The 23,125-nt window shown below is 44.0% G+C and overlaps 2 protein-coding genes across 4 annotated transcripts; one reads left to right on the top strand and one right to left on the bottom strand.

Annotated features, from left to right (window-relative positions):
- Positions 1 to 1,284: 1,284 nt before the first annotated feature.
- Positions 1,285 to 8,918, bottom strand: ATP5F1A (ATP synthase F1 subunit alpha). The gene is made up of 12 exons (XM_055698847.1): positions 8,744 to 8,918; positions 7,667 to 7,745; positions 6,423 to 6,592; positions 5,455 to 5,628; positions 5,207 to 5,373; positions 4,916 to 5,064; positions 3,807 to 3,958; positions 3,452 to 3,676; positions 3,238 to 3,345; positions 2,579 to 2,723; positions 2,203 to 2,353; positions 1,285 to 1,495 (listed from the first exon to the last, which is right to left on the bottom strand). Exons 1-12 carry the CDS (start codon positions 8,801 to 8,803, stop codon positions 1,414 to 1,416), a joined length of 1,662 nt encoding a protein of 553 aa, XP_055554822.1. The 5' UTR covers positions 8,804 to 8,918; the 3' UTR covers positions 1,285 to 1,413.
- Positions 8,919 to 9,043: 125 nt separating this feature from the next.
- Positions 9,044 to 22,795, top strand: HAUS1 (HAUS augmin like complex subunit 1). 3 transcript variants are annotated; one of them, XM_055698849.1, is made up of 10 exons: positions 9,046 to 9,187; positions 11,296 to 11,419; positions 12,796 to 12,970; positions 14,075 to 14,210; positions 15,151 to 15,285; positions 16,261 to 16,384; positions 17,168 to 17,233; positions 19,588 to 19,659; positions 21,568 to 21,615; positions 22,640 to 22,795. In XM_055698849.1, the coding sequence occupies exons 2-10, from the start codon at positions 11,399 to 11,401 to the stop codon at positions 22,676 to 22,678; spliced, it is 816 nt and encodes a 271-aa protein (XP_055554824.1). In that variant the 5' UTR covers positions 9,046 to 9,187; positions 11,296 to 11,398; the 3' UTR covers positions 22,679 to 22,795. The 3 variants fall into 3 exon arrangements, with proteins under 3 accessions (XP_055554825.1, XP_055554824.1, XP_055554823.1); XM_055698848.1 differs by having other exon boundaries at positions 9,047 to 9,187; positions 22,636 to 22,795; XM_055698850.1 differs by lacking the exon at positions 15,151 to 15,285 and having other exon boundaries at positions 9,044 to 9,187; positions 22,636 to 22,795.
- Positions 22,796 to 23,125: the final 330 nt, after the last annotated feature.

Here is a 23,125-nt window from a genome sequence, read left to right as displayed (position 1 = left end):
ACAGCCTCAGAAGTCCTGATCACAGGTAGCCGAGGCTCACCAAGGATTAAGGACTGAGTTCCAGTGTACCAGGTAAAGCTGAATACACCACACGAAGCAGAGAGACTTTAAACTGAATTTTCCCACATTCCAGATAGAAGTTCTAACACCTGTACTTCAGGCAGCATGCAGAAGTCAGGAAAGAGATGCTCTGGTATATAACCTCCCCCAAACCATCAGCAATCACAGGTCATTGACAGAACTACACTATGGAGGGTGGTGGCATGTGTATCTCCAGTAGTTACAGCCAACAGCTAAACACGCAGGTGTCCTGAAGCACGAGGACAGCCAGCTCTGAAAGAACCTGCCTTCTGAAAGCCTGGCACCAGCATGGCATAAAGAACGCAGGGAGAGTTACCGCCTGTGACCACACAGCGTAACCTGCTTCCAGAGCTGTGGTGCAACCCCGGCTGGCAACCCAGCACCACGCAGCCGCGCACCCACCTCCCACCCGGGCACGGGGGGAGAATCAAAAAGTGAGAACACTCATGCGCTGCGACAGAGGCAGTGTTAATAGGGAAAGCAAAAGCCAAAACGCAAGCAAAGCAGAACAGGGAACTCGTTCACCCCTCCCCACGGCAGGCAGGTGCTCAGCCATCCCCAGGACAGCAGGGCTCCATCACATGCAACGGTGACTCGGGAAGGCAAACGCCATCGCTCCAAACGCCTGCCTCTTCCTCCTTCCCCCAGCTTTATATACTCAGCACGACATTCAGTGGTACGGAATATCCCTTTGGCTAGTTGGGGTCAGCTGTCCTGGCTGTGCCCCTTCCCAGCCTCTCGTGCCCCTCCAGCCCTCTCACTGGCGGGCCTGAGAATCTGAGAAGCCTCTGACGATACAAACACCAATTAGCAACAACCAAAACCATCGGTGTGCTATCAGCACTGTTCTCATAATAAATCCAAAACACGGCACTGCATTGCCTACTAAGAAAACTATCCCAGTTGAAACCAGGACACCCAGTTGCATGCCCTCCTCCGAGAACAGCTGCCTAGTGGAACGGGCAAAAGCTGCAAGCATGACCCTCTGCTGTCACAACAGGAACTGCACTCCTCGCCACAACATCCAACCGCCACCCTGACTCGTTTCTTGTAAGGGGACTTTAATCCACCCGGTAGTTAAAACGTGCCCAATTTTTCAGAGCTCCTTAGCAAGTGTGTCTGGGGGGGTTAACTCTGTGCTTTTAAAGGTGCCTGTCGCTCAAGCAGCCCGCCGGAAAGGCAATAATTTAGAACAGACTATACTAGCGTTTTTACATGGAAACTTTTATTCTCATTGAGACTGTACATTCAAGTCGCACATACTTTTAAGTCTTTGATGGAGGTGGAGCATGGGATCACAACAGCCTGGTCTGTTTCAACAGTTTTAAGAGTTTATGCCTCAAAAGTAGCCAGGAAACTTGTAACTATTTCTTTCAACTTCGCTTCTGTCTGGTCAGAGATCTTCCCTTCGGTCCTGTTGAAAGAGTTTAGTTACACATCTGACACAGGAATAGATACATACATAGTCAACCCCTAAGACAAAAAACCCCAACATCTTAACAATGAACCTTCCGATTTCTAACAAAATTAGCAGATTTAACATGTTTCCATTTGATGCATGAAGCCATACACCTGATACTAACGTAGCATCCCTTCTCCTAAAAAAGTTCGTCCTGTTTGAGAACGAAAGTTTGTCAACAAAGCTGTACGGATTTCAGCAACACTGCCTTCTACAGAGCTGTGCCTCAGGGGTGGAAGGCACATAATGTGATTCCTGACAGAAGTCAGGAGCAGTTTACAGGACTATGGAAATACTCAATCCCCAAAAGTCCATTCAGCAGCAGGGAAGAGAGCGAGCAGCACTTAATCCACATTACTTTAACAGCTTAAAGCTGTCAAAAATACAAGAACTGAGCAGATTAAGCGATTTCAGTATCAGATTAAAAGGAAAGTATGCAAGGAAGTTCATTTTAAACATCATCTGGATTTCCTAAGTAAAAACTGCAGACATGAAGCTGAGCTCTGGACAGCAGTGCAAGGACAGCAGGAAGGGTGATTTAACCTTCAGTCCTGGTACAGGCAGCTTAAGGCTTGACGTTCTAGGTCACACTAACAGTTCAGTGACCATTACCTGCACTCCAGCCATCAAGTCAATACCCTTGGGATGAAGTAAGATCATACCTGATTGTGGAGAGGAGGGCCTGGTGCTGGCTCAGTACATGAGCTAGGAAAGCACTCTCAAATTTAGTGATTTTGCTGGGCTCCAGCTTGTCCAAGTGACCTCTTACACCAGCATAGATGACTGCAACCTGTTCCTCAATAGCCATGGGAACTGCAGGAAAGAAAGCATTCATGTCACTGGTAACTCTTGCAACAGGACACGTCATTACGGCAGAGCCCTCCTTCAAAGATCAATTGCACATCTGCAACACGGCTCAACTAAGTCTGCATTTACCATGTCCACAGAACAGGCATGAGAAATGCTGCCGCAAACACCAGCCTCATTAGCACAAGAGACTGATGGGAAACACAGACCTGTTACATCTGTGATACTCACCATACTGTCCTTGTTTGAGAAGCTCTGTCAGACGCACACCGCGGTTCAGCAGCTGTTGCGTGGCAGCATCCAGATCAGACCCAAACTGAGCAAAGGCAGCTACTTCACGATACTGAGCCAATTCCAGCTTCATGGTACCTGCCACCTACAACACAAGATGCAGGTCTGACCGAATCCAACCACCTTTTAAACAAGTGTAGTAGTTTGCAGGTTATCTTCAGCTGACTGTTGTCACTATTCAGCTTTGCCTTGCATACCAGTCAAGCGAATCTCAAGAATGTGACAGATGAATATATGAATTTCAGCTTTTGCCTTTTAACATAGGCATGCTATTTCTCCCTCAAAATGGTGACAGTTGATAGTAAACCTCTCTAAATCCACATCTGGACTAAGAGCAAGTGGCTAACAGTATTCTCTATTTCTAGTTAGACTAGCACCCACTTCAGCAAACCTGAAACCTAACAGCCCTGCATCTTTTCCCTTCTTCCCCGCCTCTCTCAGCAGGCAGTGGCATTACTAGAGATCCCAAAGTCTGTACTAATTTCTAAGGAATCCAAAGCTTTATTCCCTCTCTATTTCACTCTTTAGAGTGAAACAGGTGAAAAAGCCTCCACACCACTCATCTCTAGTAAGAGAAGGAGCAGCACCTTCATGCTTACCTGCTTCATAGCCCTGGTCTGAGCAGCAGAACCTACACGGGACACAGACAGACCAACATTGATGGCTGGACGGATACCTTTGTAGAACAATTCAGTTTCCAAGAAAATCTGTGGGAGAAAATTATGTGTTATTATCTTGGTCAGAAGCCTGGAAGCCTCCTCAGAAACCTGCCAGTTAGTTACACAGAAGTACTGGCATGTGAAGAACTCCCACCTGTCCATCAGTGATGGAGATGACATTGGTTGGAATGTAAGCAGACACATCACCAGCCTGAGTTTCAATGACAGGCAAGGCGGTCAGAGAGCCACCTCCAAAGGAATCATTCATTTTGGCCGCTCTCTCCAGCAGGCGAGAGTGTAGGTAGAACACATCACCTGGGTAGGCTTCACGACCAGGTGGGCGACGCAGCAGCAGAGACATCTGACGATAGGCAACAGCCTGCATGGTATAAAGAAAGGTTTCAGAATTCAGTAGCTCATTTGAAATTGTGAATTTCTGAACCTGAGGTGATCTTACAACTACAAACACCAACATTAGGTTATAAGGCCTATAAACAATGTTTTCTGACCTGTTTGGATAAGTCATCATAGATGATTAACGCATGTTTTCCATTGTCTCTGAAGTATTCCCCCATGGAGCAGCCCGAATAGGGAGCCAGATACTGAAGGGGTGCTGCGTCAGATGCTGTGGCAGACACCACAATAGTATACTTCATGGCATCTGGAAAGAATTGGGAGACAAACACCACTGAGTATACTACCTCATCATGCCTGTAATCAGCAAATACAACGCACACATGAAGTACTAGTTGCTGGTACAAGCCCAGGCAGCATCACTACGTTGTTACAGGAAATGACCCCTGTACTAGATTAACATGTCCAGTAGCTCAATTAACTCAAGAAGTTTGAAAAACAAGTTCATGGCAGCTAACGTGTAACACTTGTAGACTATTCTACCATTTAAAATTAAGTTTAAACTTCCACTAAGACACAGTTTTGTTCTGGAAGTAACTCAGCCTGGAAGTCCATAGCTTCCTGGCTGCTGCAAGGCAGTGTTGTTTTATAGTCCCAAATTAATTATTTTAATTAAAATGTGGGGATGTATTCCTGCTAGGTATGACTCTGCTTGACCAACAGGCAAGAAGTAAGGTGCCTTCTCCAGCAAGCTCTGTTGCATATGCAGCCTTGGTCAATGAGATCACTCTTTCTGAAAAGGTGCTATCATTTAATCCCTTACATTTGGGCAGTAAAGTCTCTCCACTCAATATGCAACTGCCATTCACACTGACTTGCATACATATGAAACAAATGCCAAGTCCATAAATACTTGTAGATCACAGCTTGTCATCAGGCCTGCCTGACTGCCAAGAGGAAGCTCTCAACTCTGCTGGAAAAAAGAACAAAACAAAAAACCAAACACAGGCTGACTTGTCCAGAAACAATTCAGCCACTTTGGAGCCTCATACTAGTCTTCTAATGTGACGTAGCAAAAAGAATGGGTTTTTTTCCCCCCAAATAACTGAAAGATTTCTTGTCCACAAAAGCAAGTAGTTCACTCAATAAGATTTTTGTCTATACTCGCAGCTAGTATTCAGCTGTAGTCACAGTAGTATTCAGCATTATCACGAGAACAGGATGTTACTAGTTGCCAGGCTCAACCACCTCCAGAAATCTGTACCTGCATCAGTGAGCCTCTTCACCAGCTGAGCAACAGTAGATCTCTTCTGGCCAATTGCAACATAGATACAGTACAGCTTCTTTTTCTCATCTGTTCCATCATTAAATCGTTTCTGATTGATAATTGTGTCAATTGCAATTGAAGTTTTCCTGCATAAGACGGAAGTTGGTAAGTTAAGCTGCCTGTGGTTCTCCCAACATCTACAGTTTTGTGTTCAGCGCTGTGCATCGGCATATGCCATGCGCAACTCTTTCTTTAAGGAAACATGTTTAGCTTGGGCGTTTAACTCACCCAGTCTGCCTGTCACCAATGATGAGCTCACGCTGGCCACGACCAATTGGCACCAAGCTGTCCACAGCCTTAATACCAGTCTGCATAGGTTCACGCACAGAGATTCTGGGAATGATCCCAGGGGCCTTTAAGCCAACTCTCCTACGCGTCTTAGATGTAACAGGACCCTTCAAAGAGGGGAAAACAACTGTTGCAGTCTGTACCACAAAGCTACGGGCAGAGGCAGTAAACACCTAAGCTACACTTACCTTCCCATCAATCGGATTGCCCAGGGCATCTACAACACGGCCCAGCAGCTCTTCCCCAACTGGAACATCCACAATGGCACCAGTCCTCTTCACAACATCCCCTTCCTTGATCAGTCTGTCATTACCGAACACGACAACACCAACATTGTCGGGCTCCAAATTCAAGGACATACCCTAGGACAAAGATCACATTACCCTGAGAAAACCCAAACCCACATTTATGAAAATTTTGACAGTTTAATACCAATGTGATTATTCTACAGCATATAACATTTAACATAATGTACTGCAATCTTATTTGTAACAACAGTAAACATTCTGCTTTTAGGCACACTGAGTGTACACTCTTCCATACTAGTCAGAGAACCTGCCTAAGCCTTCAGCTTAGTACAGAGACTGCAGTCTACCATTTCAGTCATTTATCTCTCTAAAAAGAATGGAAAAGATAAGCAGGATTCAGATGCAACACCTCTCCCTTGCCCAGGAGCTGGACAAGGGAAAAGCACTGGCTTCTTCTCTGTCTGAAGCCAGTTAGATTATTAAAAATACTGAAGAGTTGTTGCAGTACTCTCAGAATAGTCAGACAGTTTTTAACTCTAGTCTACTCTTAGGGCTGTACGAAGTCAGCTAACTGCACCCAGTTTTGAAACACAGAGGCTATTACTCAACCGTAAACAGAAAAGCCAGCCTGAAACCAAAGAAAACAAAATCCAATGCCAGATCAGTTCTTATAGAGACAAATAAGCTCCATGTTGGCCAAGATTCAGATACAGATACTGAAAGTGAAGTGTTACAAATTCAAAGAATATTTGCTTTTTGCAGTATTACTTCAACCAGCTGATACATATTAAAGTTGCGATGAAGCCTGTAGAAGGTACCATACAGGTACCTCCAAGTAGTGTCATGTTCTCCTTAAAAACAGTCATCTCTATTTCCAAGCTAACCGAACTGTTTTAATGAAAGCTTACCTTCAGTCCAGAAGAGAATTCAACCATTTCTTCTGCTTGGACATTTCTTAGGCCGTACACACGGGCAATACCATCACCAATTGAGAGCACACGGCCAGTCTCCTCAAGTTCAGCAGAGGTGTCAGCTCCCAAAATACGTTCCTCAAGAATAGAGGATACTTCAGCAGTACCTGGAAAGACAGGTTTCAAACCAGATCTAGCACATTAAGGCACAGAATGAATTTGGTAAGCTTGTCTTGAATTCACAAGCCAAGGTACCCTTTCTCAGGTATGCCACAAGGTCTAGGCAGCAACACTCTTCCTTACATAGGATGCATCAGATAAATAACAGCTTCTGTATTCACAGACAGTAAAAGCAGCTTCAACTCATCATTACGAGCCAGCATCAATCAAAACACTGATGCCCGTTTAGTTATCAATTTTTTTCATTATGTCCTGTGCTATTACCAATCTCTACCTCTAGAAAGCAATCAGATTAACTAATTAGCCTTAGCTCAGAAAGAACTGACTTGCTAGCTCTGCTTGCTGAGCATTTACTTACACTGGAGGCAACAAAACACCCTGTCAACTGATGTGTAATCCAAGATCCAAATATATTTAAAGGAGCTCCATACACTTAAGGAACAAGTTGTTCAATATAAGCTGTAAAAACACATTCACCATCTTCCTCAAACTTGTTTGGCAGCGTACCTCCAACAAATTTTTCTTTCCTCAGCTAGGTAACAGTAATACTGTGAAACTTATTTCCCAATAGTAACTTTAATCACCCTAAACCACTTCAAACTGCATGTAAACCACTACCAAAAATACAGCTATGCAGTGCCACTGCCTCCCCTAGACACCAAGATACTGGCAGCAAAAAAGTTATCCTCAAGGACACAAGGTCAAACCCCACCAGGCCTGGGGAAGTCATCTGTCCCTCATACTCATACAAACAAGAAAGGAAAACTGGAATTTGAGATCTATTTTTTCAAATAATTCTGCAGGAGTTGAAGACGTAATCAAATCCTCATGAAGCAGGTAAACTGTGTAAGCCAACTTATGTGACCACTCCTTTGGTTTGGGCATAATCGGAATAATTAGAGTGACATCTCCTGGATGTGACTATGTAACATAGTTCAGTTAAATACTATCAGTAACGTCCTCAACTGACACACTCACCCCCTCACGCTCCAAATTCCTTTTTGTCTCATGGAGCAAGTTCTTAAACCACATTTTTACATGAAGACCTTTCTCAGACTCACCAGTTTTCTGAAAGCATGTTTTGGAGGCATGGATGTTTCTTGTAGCAACAAAAGCTGCACCCAGGGTGTTTCTGGAAATCTAAAATAAGTAATTTTTTCAGTAACAGTGAGATTTTTTCAATCATTCATAAAAAAGTGTTGAGATAAAACACTGAAATTTTTCATCATGAGCTTATACATTTAACGCATCTCAGTTTTGAGATGCCCCACTCACAAGTTGTAGTTATGGACCCACGTCCAGCACAACCAAAGCCAGAAGGTAAAAGAGATTGCTTTAAATTTACTTGCTGCATTTTTCTGCATTGCACTGATGTCACCATCACTGCACTGCAGCAGCTCCCAAAGCAACACCTCCGCTCCTTTGCCACTTTTGTGCTGAACACCTAAAGCTTAAGGCATGGAAGAAATCAGCGCACCCCTCACGGTTCTGCACAAGGGAGAAATATGATTGTTTCTTCCAAAGACTGTCCTTTCTAAGAAAAATCTAACTCCAAAATGTCTTTAGCTATAACTAGAACACATGCTTGCAGAAAGAAATAAGAAATCTTTGATAATGAAAGCATTAAAGTATTATAATCCTATATCCCAAGCAAAACTGCCAGTGCAGTCTTATGCAGCGTTAATGCTACTTCACTGACAGCCTGGGCAGGCCTCTGCTCCGTTCACCTTCACAAGGGACACCGGCCAGGAACGGATCCTGATAGATCTTTTTGCACCCTCGCTCTCCCCACAAACACAGGGGAAAAAGCACCTCGCTGCTCAAAACCCTAATCCTAACTGAGAATTAGCGGCTTTCAGGCATTAACCTGAACCCCAACACTGCCAATCCACACCCCCGGGGAAAGACACATCGTCCCCGAGACCACCACCCAGGAGGTGACGGGACCCTCGCCCCCTCTCCAGGAGCCGGGCCCCGCTGTCACCCAGCGCTGAGCGAGCTCCCCTCACACACGCCGCCCCAGTCTCCCGAAAGGGGGAAGCCGCGGCCCCTCAATGTCACCGCGGCCACCAAGATGGCGGCGGCGGTGGCGCCCGCCCACCCCGCCGTTCGCCCTAGGGAGGGAAAAGCGCGCTCACCAGGCCAGCCTGCCGCGGCAGGGAGCGGGCGAGGGCGGCAGCCACACGGGCGGAGAGCATAGCGGCGGCGGCGACTAGCAGCTCCTCCAGTGAAGACTTTAAGCTGAAGGGTGGCGGCTGCCGGCCCCGCGCTCTCTCCACAAAATGGCGGCGGCGTGCTCCGCCCCTTTTGGCGGCGAGACCACGCCCGCGGGGCGGGGCGAGACCCGGAAGTGCTTCTCGCTGCTCCCCTGAGGTGTTGTGGCGCCTTACCCCGCCCTACGCCCCTGAGCCGTGAGGGAGTATGTCTCTGTGCATATGTACATATAATATAGTTAAAAAAAAAAAACAACTTGAAACGCGGCTTTTAGAAAAATACTTCGTTGTGGTGGGTGCCCTTGAAATGGCCCTCGGCGGGCGGAAGGGGCGGAGAGCGGCGACGGGGCGTGAGGCGGAGGAAGGCAGGTGTGAGAGCCGTGGGGCAGCTTGGGGCTGGCGGGCAGGGTTAAGGGGAGCAGGGTAGGAGCGTGAGGGGCTGCGAGGCAGAGGGCGGTGGTGTGCGGCAGGTGGTGGTTGCGGGGTGTCCCTGCGGTTGTGGGAGCTGTGGGTGCTCATGCTCCGGTTTGTTAGCAGCTGCTGGTAGCAGAAGGGGGGCGTGGCGGAGAGGTGCTGGCATCTCCCCTGTGCTCTGGAAATGGGTAAAAGAGATGCTATGTGCAGCGCCTTGTTGGTTTCTGTTACTGTAGAGGAGCTTAAATTTTTTAGCCAATCTGCTGATGGTATGTCAAACTCGGGCCTCGCGGGTGCTGTCAGGTGTGACAGTGACAGGACAGCAGCACCACAAGCTGAGGACAACCTCACTGCAAGAGGCAGTCGTGCTTACCTTGTCTCTCCCTTGTCATGATCTGTCTGCCAAGCCGTAACCCTGCGGGGACAGTGCACTTTGCAACAAGTCCCATACGTGAGATGTAGGATTTAGTCTGTGAGAGAGAAAGTGCTGTAACTCGGGCAGGCACAGTGTGATCATGTCCCTGTGGTAATCCAGAGAGGTTAGTAAAGCGTACAGCAGACCCTTCTCGGAATTGAAAAGGTTACATGAAAAATCCTCAAGCCTTTTGGCATGTGTTGCATCCAACATGATGCTTCAGCAACTTTTTGATACCAGTGATAATCAGAATTCCAATGCATAACCTTAGTATGCATGTAACCTTAGTATAATTCTTGGATTGTAACCAAGAAGCCTTTACATCAGTATAATTATTAGATCGTGATTGAGAAGACCTGGTGTTGTATGGACGAGACTTATGATCCAACTTGAAAGGAACATCTAGGATGAAAGAAAAGAACTGATCGAATCTCATGGAAGCCTAGCAGGTTTTGCCAAGAAACATCATAAAAGGACCGAGATGACCAGGTCATGAAGTCTTTAGAAGCCAACAATGTCTCGGTGGTGGCAAAAGCAGCCCTTTCTACTCATATGTAAAAGAAGGAGGGACTAATGTAAATGAATTCTGAGGAATATTCAAATATGTATGGATTTGTGGAAATGTAATGCAGATGTATAATTATACAGAATATAATGGACATGTGTTGGGGTCTGCAGCGGGTCTGCAGACAAGTTAGTTGACCTCAAAGACTTAGCCGTGTACCTTTAAGACAGCCACAAATTGTCAGGTATGTAAACAGGGTGCGAAGAATCGGAACTTAGAACCGCAGCATACGGACACCTACAGCAGCAGCAAATAGCTAGCAAGAAGAAGGACACAAAAACCTATCAGGGTCTAACACCTGCACTGTCTAAGATATATAAATAGTCTGTATAAACAATAAAGGCCATTTTGTCCAAACCCAGCCACGCAGACATAGTGTTTAAGTCCGCCTCGACTTGCGTCACCACAGACATGTATTTGAGAACAAGGTGAACACGTATCCCCATGCTCCCAGCACCATAATAAAGAGTGCCTGCTTTCTAAACTTCAAAAAAACTCTTGGAAAGTTCGTTCAACTGATCTTTCGGTAACAGTTTCTCATGCTGGTTATTTCAGTAATGGCTTCAAATTCTGTAAAACTGCCTGAAAAAAACCTCACATTGGTTTAAATAACCCATTTAAGTCTTGTGCATTTGTGCTGTTTTTCTGTGTTGCTAAGGAAAGGTGGTTCCCTGATAATTGTTTAAAGGTTTTGACTCAGAACATGGGTTTTATAGTGTATTTTCTAATCGGAAACGAGCTTTTGTGTGAATTTATGTAAGGAGTCGTATACAAGCTGCTAAAATTTCAGTTTTTACCCTTTAACTTAAAAATATGACTTAATCCATTTTGATGAAGGGCTTTATATGACTAATTTACCTCATGATACACAGGAAACAGAATCTTGTCAGAAAAAACAAATCCCCTCAAATTATTATATTGATTCAAGACACTTTTTCTTAAAAGTGTTGGGTATAGGGGAACAGAAAATTCTTTCAAAACATTTAGAGCCTTTAAATCCGCTTCGTTAAAGGCTTTCAGTGCAGCTAGTGAACTGAACTGATGTTATTTTATTATTATTACTCGTATTTTCTCTGTTTCCAGAACTCGGAGCAAGGGAGCCGGCCCGCGCTCCGCACCGCAAGTCCCATGAGGCGCTGCGGCGCGCAGGGGAAGCCGGGATACAGGCGGGAGGCTCGAGGCCGCCATGGAGGAGAAGCTGCAGCGGGTAACGGCGGGGCCGGGCTGCGGCTCTCAGGGAGCGGAGTTTTCTCGAGGTGTCGATGGTCCTATCTGGGGCCGCCTGCGGCTGCGCCTGGCAGCCACTCGCCTGCCCGGGGGCCGCTCCCGGCGGCGCAGAGCATCGCGGGGGGGCGCGGGCCGGGTGCCGTGCCGTGGCGGGCGGGCTGCCGGCTCTCGGGGCAGCTCGCGGTCCTGGCACACAAGGCACCCGGGTGGCTGCGCTGAGGGTTTGCCCAGGCAGTTGTTGCTCTGGATCTGGTGTGCGCAGCTTAAGAGTAGAAACGAGCCCCTGTCCGTTTGCCTGGCCCATTAAGCGCTGGGGGATGGGCGAGATGTGGTCGCTGGGTGGGTTTTGCAGCTGTTTCCTTGCGTCATCCTCTGCTATCTACCAGATAACTGCCTGAGCTCGCTGACTTTAAGCTCACAGCTGGTTTAAGATCCTAAGTTATGAAGCTCTTGGGTGCCTGAAGTTTCAGGGTTTCAACACTTTCTCACTGGAGAGAGTGGCAGCAAGATGGAATTCATCCTTGTCTGCAGACTTGGTTTTCTTGCAGTGTTACAGTTTTTGCCTACACGTAATTAGTGCTGTTTGCTTCTAAGGGCTTGATGCTTTTCTCCTCAGAATAGTTCAGGGTGATGTTTGCTGTGTGCAGTGTATGTAGTTGAGATGCTGCTACAGTGGAAGCATAAAGAAACATGCTAGAAGGAAATATGTTTTAAAATTATAAGGCTGGGTCCTTTTCCAGCAGGTTGCCTAGGCAGCCTTAGGCAAGAATTTATGTTTCCTTAGTGTTGAACTTCCATGTGTTCAGTTATTACCAGTTATAATCTTTCATTGCCACCTAAGAGCACTGTGTTAATTAATCTCTGTCTCGCTTCTGACCTTTTCAGTGGTAGAAATTGTGCTTTGCAGGGGTCATGCCTGTACATTGTGGTAACTCTTTCCCTCCTGCTAGCCTGTAGAGACTGATCCCAATGGTCAGGGTTTGGGCAGTTTTATCCCACGCTGCGTTAATGCAGTTTTTATCAGCTGCCCAAATAGCCATTAACATTTCTTGGATCGTTACTGTGTCTGTAGCAAACAGGTCGTATGAATAAAAAGATAAAATTTTATCACCTGGTGATATGCAGGTGTTCAGAGAAATGAGTGGGATTAAAAGGGAAATTTTTTTCTAAACTATAGAAGGTGTTTGAAGAAGAGACAGAGGAAGTTGTCTCCCTTTTTTCTGCCCATGCTTCAACTGATGTAGTAGGATTTACTCTTCAGGAATGCAGAGCTTGCAGTGCTTTACATTTCTCACACCTATCGGCTATTCTGTGTCATTTCATTTGAGCGTTTACTTTTTTTCCGTTCACTGGCAGGTTACTTTATGGCTAAAGAAAATATTTGGGAGTGCGCCTATTCCAACATACAAAGCGAATGAAAGGACAGTCGATATCTTGTACAAGCTTGTAGAATACAATGAAGCCAGAGACAAGGATGTTTCTTTGCTGATAGAGGACATGAAGCAGAAGGCTGCAGAATATGAAGCAGAAGGTGAGTTCAAAGCTCCAGTTCTCAGTTCAAGGTCAGTGTTTCTTAATGACCTTCAAGATTGTCTTTGTTAAAATCTTAAACATGCGTATATATACCCACACATATATGATTGGAATGAACTTGTCTTTTGTCCTGGTACAGCTTTTACTACAATACATCCCATGCCTTCCTGTCAGCAAAGTTTACAGAGACATAACGTTGGTCCAGAGCAATTTTGTAAGCCCTCTTGAGCAGGCTGTAAAATACGGACAAGCAGATTGATTGCTAAAACCTCCTAGCCTGCTGGGCTGAATAGCACAGCATTGAAATACTGGCTGGATGGACAGGGAAGCATTAAGAGTCTAAGCTGGTGCTAAAGCACTGTTAAGAAAAGCACTCGAGGAGTCTGAAACAGTGAGGTGATTAAGTTATGCTCAAGCTGCCTGGAGTGAGTGTTTGATAATGTGTGTTTTTTGGAGCAAGTGAGTGGTTCAGGGGACCATAATACATTTTTAACAGATGTGCTAAAGGATTGTCCTTTCACTGGCTTTTTTCAGGAAGGAATTTTACTTTTCTGTGAAAACACTGATATTGTACACATGAGGACGTTTTTTGTAAAAACCCTATGTGTTTTTTTTTCCCTTCGAGTCTTCTAGCACCTTGCCATCAAACAAATAATAATGAAGATCAGATGGTTGGTTTAGCCTGTCAGAGAACATAGGCACTACCAGGCAGGTCTGCATGTGAGCTCTGCTGCAAATCCAGACTTCCTGGGTCTGCCATGACAAACGTGTGCTCAGGAACAGGCTTAGGCTGAGCTCTGCAGGGAAAACCTATGTGTGCTCATCACCATAGCACAAGGGTGAACTTTTGTTTGTATGAATGCAGAGGCTGGTCAGGGGAGTGGAGCAGCGCTCCCTTCCTCAACACGCTGAATTTGGTTAACACGTGGGCATGTGGCAGCAGTTTGGCATGTTTCAGACTTCCTTTAAGATGTCTTTCTGTAACAGTGGGGAGATAGCCAAAGTTTCTGGAGTAGGATTGGGTTCTAGCTTTGGAGAGTCCCTTAAAAGAACAGTAATATAAAAAAAGAAATTACTCTTTTGGGTTGTATTTGTTTTCCAGCTAACTATCTACAGGGCCTTATTGCAGAAGTCCTGGGTCTTTCCCTATCCAGTCTGTCCAGCGAAGCCATCGAGTGCCTCTATGTCCTGGTAAACACTGCAATGGCACTTGAAACAAAGGACACTTCTCTTACCAGGTAATTCTTTCCACTGTGCTTCAGGGGTGATGGTCTGTGCTGTTTCCTTCTGGTTTGTCAATTCAGCAGTTTCAAACTTGAATTTCACACCAGGAATCTTACTTGTCCAGGTCATTTTGCACCCCTTAGGCAGCTTTGGAGGACACAGGAACCGAGCACAAAACTCTTAACTCTTAATTGTTCCAGCAAAGGAAGTCTCCGAAGCCTGAGAAGCGAGGCGTTAAATGCCGCCTCCTTTTTAACACAAGCTACGCCAGCACTCATATTGCTTAGGCAAGGACTGGAGAACTGTAACAGGTCTTTCAGCTCCTCGTTTTTCCCTCTCTTATCTGGCTTTACTTAATGTAAGGAGACTAGCTTACTCATAGAGAAATAGCAGCTGTTAGTCTGGTCTTCCTGCGCGCCTCTCCATAGCTGGACTTTGACCCAGCAGGTTTCTGCTGAGCCCCGGTGGTAAGGAAGGGCAAAAATCTGCCTTAGAATCCAATTTTTGCATGATGTTCAGTAGCTTGGCTCTCACAGCTCTTCTGAGCTGGAGGGGAGAGCAGCTTTGAACCGTTTGGGAAGAGGAAGAGACTGAAATACTGTTGGGCATGTCTTGGGAACATGCATTTTCAGGGACTGAATACAATTTTCCTCAAAGGCAATTTGGCAAGCCAGGAGTGGAGCATCTGATGATTTCAAACCCAGTGGTTCTGTTCGGTAGAGTGCCAGGTCTTGTTCACTTACTCCTACTCAGATTGCTGGGCCATTTCTGCTTCCAGATGAAATCTTTGTTAGTTAAGGGAAGCAAATACCCTTAGTGACTTACTTTAATTTCCTCCTATCATATTATGAGAACAAAACCAAGTCATTTGTGTAAAGTGTGGAGAAAATAATAATTCTGAGTTTAAGAAGAGCTGACTCCTGAGCATTCCCATTGAATCTCTCTCTTCACCAGCTTCTTCGGTGCCATCAACGATATGACGTCAGAGCTGTATGAAACAGAATCAAATAACAGAGAAATGGAACTGGAATTGAGCAATATCAGGAAAGATCTAACTGCAGCGCTGATGCTGGAAAAGCAGTTAGAGGAGTGAGTAACGGATGGCAGGGGGGAGATGTAAGCGACACTGCTGATCTCTGCAGTGTGGACTTCGGTTGTAATAACTAATGAGGATAACGAATTTTCAGGGTTTCGACACATCTCTAATTCACAATATTTAGAAGTATTTCTCAAAAAGTATGTGTTATGGATGCATTCAGCAATCAAGAGAGATTTGGGGTACCATCAAACCTGTGATTTTAATCCAAAAATGGTCTACAAGCCCTTTTCAGGTATGGGCTGTCATCTTCCACCAGTTGCCTTCCTCTGAAGGCAAACCTGATTTTCTTACCACATTTAGCGTGGGCTCTGTAGTCAGAGTCAGAAGGAGCCAGGCAAAACAAAAAAATGTTTTCAGATAAGAATTTCCTTTAACAAGTGTGTGGAAGACTTGAAAAATTAATAATAAAAAAAGAAAATCAGTCTTTAGTCCATTCCCTAGAGGATGTAATCTGTAGTGCTTTGCCAAGCATAGCAGGATCAATGCCTGCCTTGAGTGAGGATTGGCTCAGGTGATCTCCACAGCCTCTTTCTGGTCTAATTATTTTCTGGTTTTTGTCTTTTAAAGTAGTGCTGCTTGTAGCAAAGATACCAAACCTGTGTACTTTGTGCAGGTTTGCCATGGCTTCTCTCTGTGGTCTTAAGTTTAGCTTGCATAACAGGTCTTTAACTGAATTATGGAATTATGCAGAAGACTCTTACTCTTTGCTTTTGTGTGTATGGCTTTCCCCTTGGCCTGTTTTGTTTTGTTATTTTTCCCTGGCCTTTGGGACTCTGGATGTAACAGCTGTGGATGTTTCCATTAGGAAATCTCACCGTGAAATGCAGGTTTTTCTCCATTCTTTCCCTTCTTGCATTGGTTGTGTTACAGGGTTTATCTTGAGCATAGGTAATTCAGCAGTATTTGTATACTGGTATTTCTTTGAATGTAAAAGTTTGTTTCTTTCTGTATTTTTCTTTTTTAAGGGATCTTAAAAAAACAATAGAACATCTGGAAATACAAGAGGCCGAAGGTAAAAGAAGATCCATATACACAGGGTTCCTGCAAAAAAAATATCTGGAAATAAAAGTCAAGATCATGGCTGCTGAGGTAGATGGAAGGAATTTTCTAACAAGATGTTGTAATAGGATGACACAGTCATGGCTGGTCAGGCCCAAAATTCTAGTTACAGAAACATCCCAGGAGCTTCTTAAACTCCAGGACCAAGGACACTTGGGCTAACAGGATAATGTGTTACTACACTTCAGTTGTTCCTGCTGTATTCCTGGTCTCTTCTCAGGATATTGTATGATAAATGCAAGGGCACTTTTGCTTCTTTCACTGAGAACTACTAGCTCAGACTGCCTTGTGCTTATTGCAAGGTACTGTCATATAAGAGTACAGAGGCAGTTACCAGTATAGCAGCTGATTCTCTGAGGTAAATTGTGTGTCAAAATTCTGAGTATAGCCATTTTTTGAAATTAATCATTAAACACAGAAGACAGAAGTCGTACTATCTTCTTCTTCACCTCTCCTACATGATGAAGGATGTGCGAATGCTTTATTCAACACTTGGGTGCTGTCTCGATACCTTGACAAATGTGAGATGGAAAACATTGTATTAGAGTTGATGAGGTTTTACTGAGAAGCCTCTTCTCAGCCTGCCATGTGCTGTTCTCCCAGTAGTTCCCTGGAAAGACTTGTTAGTGATACAGATTTTAGTAGCAACCGATTTCATATACCAGCTGTAGCTGTGGTTCAGATAGCATGTTTCTGTTGATAAACTGCATTCCTCTTTTCCTGTTTAGGACAAAACCCAAGGAAATGGTAACATTTTCTCCCCCCTGTTATATTTTTCTGGTCAGTTATGAATAAACTCTTTCCTGTTTGTAGAATCAGCTTGCTGTCACGGGGTTCGTGCAATCACTGACACACGAGTCACTCATGAGCCTGTCTGAGGTAGGTCTTCTGGTGCAAGATGGATGTTTCTACAGTGGAATGGACCAGGCTTGTTTGTTGGGTGGGTTCAGGAAATGTAGGTTGCTATTTGGTTACCTGAACAAATATTAATGGTAAAAAGAAGCACAAATAAAAATCCCATAGATGGATACCTCTGAACTGGGGTGTGTTGGATGGATTTGTCCCTCCTAGAAACTGAGAAGCTTTTATGGGTGCTGAAGTGGTACCTTCAGGATTAGGTGTGGTCTTATTTTGTACTTGGGAAGAAGCTTTCCTTCTGGACTGATTGAGGGGAACAGTTGGAATCTTTATTTTTGTTACCTTTTGTTTTTCTCTGTCTTCTCTTACTGCCTCTGTCTGTAAGTGAGAATATAGCCTGCTAGAGAATTTCCATGGCATAAATTCCCTGCCACTGGAAGAACATTGGCAGCTTTTGATCTGCCTCCTCTCTTTGTGATCCGTTTTGCAAGCAGAGTGGATATTCTGGGGATGATGTCCTGTTAACGTGGGTATTGTGTATTGCAGTGACTTGATAGAATGACCCAGGTGATTATTTCTATTTTATGTGAAATAAACCTGCTTTCAGACACTTCAGAGCAAGGAGAGGCGGTCAAGTGAAACCCAGATTCTGAACCACTGTGCTTTTTTTTTTGTGTGTCTTTAAATACAGCATTTTTCAGCTGTATTGTAAGCCCAGCAGGATAACGTGTTAAAGGAAAAAGCACATTTCTTTAATTTTAGCTATAGATTCTTCAGATCTGTGCTGAAGCATTTGTACCCATGTAACACTGTCGTGGTTTAACCCCAGCTGGTAACTAAGCATCACATAGCCATTTGCTCATTTCTACCTCCCTGGCAGGGTGGGGAGGAGAATCAGGGGAGGGGGTGGGGGAAAGGTAAAACTCATGGGTTGAGATAAGAACAATTTAATAACTGAAATAAATTAAAATATAATAATTGTAATGAAAAGGAGAGAGAGAAAGAGAGAGGAATAAAACCCAAGGGGAAAAAAAACACAAAACAATGTGATGCACAGTACAGTTGCTGACCACCCACTGACTGATGCCCAACCAGTCCCCGAGCAGCGACCAGCCCCCCCAACCAACTCCCCTCAGTTTATACACTGAACATGGAGCTCTGTGGTATGGAACATCCCTTTGGCTAGTTCGGGTCAGCTGTCCTGGCTGCGTCGCCTTCTGGCCCCTTATGCCCTTCCTCACTGACAGAGCATGGGAAACTGAAAAGCCTTTGACTTAGAGTAAGCACTACTTAGCAACAACTAAAACATCCGTGTGTTATCAACATCATTCTCCTACTAAATCCAAAACGCAGCACCGTACCAGCTATGAGGAAGAAAAGTAAGTCTATCTCAGCCGAAACCAGGACAAACACATTTTTGTGGTGTTCCATCTGTGCTTACCACATTTTAATATTAATTGCTATTACTGTAATGAAAACTCGGTCTTTTTCCCATTTCTTTTGCTCGCTTTTCGTGCATGTTAGTTAAGTTGAACAATGAAAATAGATTTCCTGATTTTTATGTTGTCGTTCTCAGGGACCAGCACTGGATGGCAATGTTGACATTGCACAGTGTTTTGAGAAGTGTGCTGAACAAAAATAATTTCTGTTGGAATTTTACATACCAAAAGTCATAGGCAGTTTTCTAAACTTGTCATCTTCCAGAACATGAGCATAAGGGCAGGTTTGATTCCCTGATATTTCTGTATGTGCTTTGCCAAGAGATCAATGAATTGGGCAGCACAAATGACTTAATGTTTGGAGTGCATATATGCTTTTTTACTTTGATGAAAAGTGGAGGATTGTGGAAGGTGCTCAATTTGCAGCCCGAGGGAGAAATCATTTCCTCTTCTTAACAGAATAAGTAAAGCAGTGCATGTGTAAGGGGAGTCTTTTTGCTGCTGCATGTGCAAAACTGTTTTCATGCAGAAGCCATAGGTATGACAATGTATATCCTTGGGGCTCAGTTCCTGCTCTGGCCTACAGTGAAACTGATAGTGAAAGTTCTCTGTGGTGGATTCTCATTTGAAATCCCCTCTCCTGTCAGCTAAGGAGCTAAGGTCAGGTGGTTATACTGGAAGAAAAGACATCTCAAGATATCTTCAGAACCAAGAAGAACTGATACCTCTGCATAAAAATTTGAACAGGTTTTAACTGACTGATAACTGAATGAATAGCAGATCTTTAGTTCTCCATGGGTTTTAAGAAGACTTGTGAAAGGTCTCAACAGCATCCATGAATTCTTAAATGCTGTAGATAATTGTGGATCTATTTCACTGATATACCTCACTTCTACGAGTAACCATGGAATATAATCTGCCTTGCTCTCTTCACAGAAACTGGCTGGACTGCAGAAGGAAATTGGGCCTTTGAAGAAGAAACTGGAGTCCTTCCTAGATTTAACTCCTGTAATTACATTTTTTTCCCACTGTTCTACTGTATTTGCCATCAGATTAATTTTAATGGACCTCAGAATGTAAGGGTATTGTTGTGATGGTTTCAGTGGACAGGTAGATGTCCTACATGCTGATTCATGATGTAAACAGAAGACTTTCTGTTTTATTAGTAAAAGCCAAGAAATTAAGTAAGGTTACTAGGCAAACTTTGTTCTAACAAAATGCACAGATTTGCTGGGTGAGTTCAGTATCAAGGTGAATTAGCCAGAAATTAGACAAAGAAATGTGGAAGAAAATATCATTCCTTAGTATAACAAATTTTTTGAGATTTACCAATATATTAGCTGTAAATGTCATCAGGCTGTCAATATGGTGGGCGCACCACATTGTGCAGAGGTTGGAGCTCTGGTTAAGACTATAACAATTATGAAGAAATAGCCAAAGGTAGGTGTTTTCCCTAAACAAGTACTCTAGCTTGTGTGAGTACTGGCTGCTCCATCATTTTCTTTTGATTTCTCTTGAGGGTGCTGGGTACGTAGTGCTCAGAAAATGCAGGTTTCTCATTTAGGTGACTAAATTGCAATTGTGAAAGCCCGTGCCTGCGGATCTCTTCTTTGGTTTATCTTTTGGCTGTTGTTGCTCTTGGTCCCTGTGCTAGGAGTTACTGTCAGACTGCTGTGGGAAGCATCTTTTATAAAAAAGATTTTACTCTTTTCAAATTGGAACACTTGTTACAAAAGACTGTTTCTGTTAAGGGTAATTTTGTGACAACTTTATAGTGTCTTAAAAACTCGGGGGGGTAAAAAAGGCTTCAGTCCATGAAACGGAAGGCCTTGGCTTTGTGTGATGTCTGTACATCCCACCTGTGATATCCGGGACTACTAAAGCCAAGTATTCCCAGTATCCTTTGAAAGATTGCCATTGCTTTTACAGATGAGTATTAAGGGCTTTTTTCTTTGTCATTCAGGGGAGAAGTAGCAAAAACTAGTGTGAATGGTTGAATGGGTTTTGCTTTTATTAAATACAGTTTTAACTATCTAGTTCACAGTTTTGTATTTGAGTTTACCTGATCCATCCCCTGTTACCTCCTCATCTGAGCACCCCGCAGCCTTTAACAAAGCTAACCTCAGAGCTTTGTGCGTAAGAGGTAAAAAAGGTTTATTCTGGTTCTTATAAATGAGGCACAGAGGTCCAGAGAAAGACACTTGTCCAAAATTGCACAGAAACTGCCATATAATCAGATCTCTTGTGTAATAAACAAGGGATCTGTTGGCTGGGCCACACTTCTCTGCCCCTCCATCAAGTTCCTGCCTCTCAACACATCTCCCTTGTGCCACTAATGCTGTCTTGCTCCTAGAAGGAAAGGATGAAGGGAGAGGGTGGTACTGCTTCTCTTTTAAATCCATCTTAGCCCAAGAGGCAGCTGCTTCCTTTCCTTAAGTGAAACAGGATGTTAAATGGGATTAGGTTCTCCAATTCCCCCCTCCCACCCATCTTGCTGTTAGTGGAGAGATGGAGAGCCTTGCTGCCTCGCTCCTGCAGGCAAAAGGAGGGAGGAAGGTTTATCATGGCAAGCTTACTGTGCTTTGAAAAATTCATGCATAGACATGTTTAAAATCTAGTTTCTCAACTAGTAGGTTTGCAAAATTGCTAAAAATGGGGTTTTCACAGAAGACTTTCTAAAGACTTTTAGACTTTAGACCATACAGACTTATGAAAAATGTGTAATTGTCCAAACCAAACCAATACTAGGCTTTTAATGTCAGTACCTTTTACAAGTGAGGGCTGTACACAAAACTGATTTCATTATCCCCGAATTCCCCCCTGAGGCACATCATTAGACTCTTGCAATGATGTGGGGACTCTGTTTCCAGCTGAAACAGTGATTTATTCTTTTTTCATGCTATTTTCTCTCATTAGAGTCCTTCACTTGTGCAAGCGAAGATTGAAGAAGTAAAACGAGAACTGGTAAGAGTTTTTTATCTTTCACAGATACTTAAATGAGTGCCATCTTTCCAAAACAAGCTGTACCTATTAAATGGTTGTGGATTTATCTACCTCAGATTGTAGTCTTAATGATATCTGGAAGGAAATATTGCTCTGGTAAGGCAGAAGCTGTGCATATTGGTAGGAGGAACTGGTGTAGGAATATCTAAGCTACAAAGGCAGTTGCGTATAATGGTATCAGTGGGGATTAGGTATCTGCGTCCCTCTGGATTTTGTCTCCTTCACCTGTCAGAGTGTTTATTCACTCAGCTGTGTTGCAGTTTATTGGTCTCGCAACCTTCCTTGCTGCTCCTGAACTGTGAGGGCTCTAGGGCTCGTTTTATTTAACAGCTGCCTTGCAGATTGCAGTAGGGACCTTCCCCTATAAAACATAATGCCCGTTTCATCCATGCTCGTGTGATCTGCAGGTATGGTTGTTGGGAAACACATAAAGCCATGGGGGAAGTTGATATGTAGCTTTCCTGAGTGAGCTGGGCTACATTTGAGCATAAAACTTGTCTTTATTTCTTTGGGTTACAGTCTGTTTGTTTATTGATAAAGCACAAGGTATTCAGTGATAAGCCTTAAAGCTGTGATTTTTGATCACGGGTATTTGAGAGTATTTTGTACATTTTCAGATGGGACTGCTCAGGTTTGTAAACTACTTGGTTTTGATTCAAAAGTACAAGCTCACCTTCCCAGCCTGAGGCTTTTACCAGGTCAGAATACTCACCTCTGGAGAGTACCTGTTCAGCCTGAAGGTGTCCAGTATCACACTGGGGCACAACATGAAGGCAGCTGAGCTTCTGTAGTCCTCATTTGGAGATTTCTCTGTAGTTGCCTACAGAGACTGCTGCCGTTTGCAGTAATGAGACCTTCCTGCTCAATACTTGTGTTAATCAGTGCTAATAATATCCCAAGATTTGATCATTGTAGATATGTATATCTAACAAGAAAGCTGTTTTGTGCACGTTGATTCCTCTTGGTTTTCTCTCCCGCTAGGAAGCCGTGGAAGCAGAGTTCTCATATCAAGTTGGTATGCTGACTCTTGAGGTGCCAGAAATCAGAAGAAAGTTCCCCTAAAGTGGCCTGCATGGAAGATGATTTCCCTTCTATTGCATATTTATTTGCACTAGTAAAAGATTTTGGAATTCTCACTGTACTTCTTTAGCTTTCTGCCTTAACGTTCTTGCTGGTGGATGTCATGCTTGCGACCTTCCAGCAAGCAGGCTCGTTTTTAGGGGTTTGTGTAGCCTTGCATTGGTAAACATCACCTATTTTTCACAAAATAAAGAAAACCAAGTTTTGAGTGTTACCAGCTCTTTTTCTGTATGTGATACACACTTGTAACTGGCACCTTCACCAGGAGATGTCCCCGTCAGGATTTGGTTGACCATTATCACTTAGAATTGAGCTGATCAGGGAGTCTGGTTTTCTTCTTTTTCCCTGTCCAGGTTCTCGATTGTGTATTTCCCTGGAGTCCTGTCTTTGG

Source organism: Falco cherrug, chromosome Z (assembly GCF_023634085.1).
Source record: "Falco cherrug isolate bFalChe1 chromosome Z, bFalChe1.pri, whole genome shotgun sequence".
In the NCBI taxonomy this organism is placed as follows: Eukaryota; Metazoa; Chordata; class Aves; order Falconiformes; family Falconidae; genus Falco; species Falco cherrug.
The sequence above is the reverse complement of the archived record's forward strand: the minus strand, read 5'-3'. Positions and strand labels throughout refer to the sequence as shown.

What these genes read in the sequence shown, in the direction of transcription:
- HAUS1 (XM_055698848.1), top strand. Translation starts at nt 11,399, where the DNA reads ATGGAGGAGAAGCTGCAGCGG. An exon ending in AAGGACACTTCTCTTACCAG is followed by an intron (nt 14,211 to 15,150) that starts GTAATTCTTTCC and finishes TCTCTTCACCAG; the next exon opens with CTTCTTCGGTGCCATCAACG. An exon ending in CTGGAAAAGCAGTTAGAGGA is followed by an intron (nt 15,286 to 16,260) that starts GTGAGTAACGGA and finishes TTCTTTTTTAAG; the next exon opens with GGATCTTAAAAAAACAATAG.
- ATP5F1A (XM_055698847.1), bottom strand. Translation starts at nt 8,803, where the DNA reads ATGCTCTCCGCCCGTGTGGCTGCCGCCCTCGCCCGCTCCCTGCCGCGG. An exon ending in AATTCTCTTCTGGACTGAAG is followed by an intron (nt 5,629 to 6,422) that starts GTAAGCTTTCAT and finishes TCTTTGTCCTAG; the next exon opens with GGTATGTCCTTGAATTTGGA. An exon ending in ATTGGTGACAGGCAGACTGG is followed by an intron (nt 5,065 to 5,206) that starts GTGAGTTAAACG and finishes CGTCTTATGCAG; the next exon opens with GAAAACTTCAATTGCAATTG.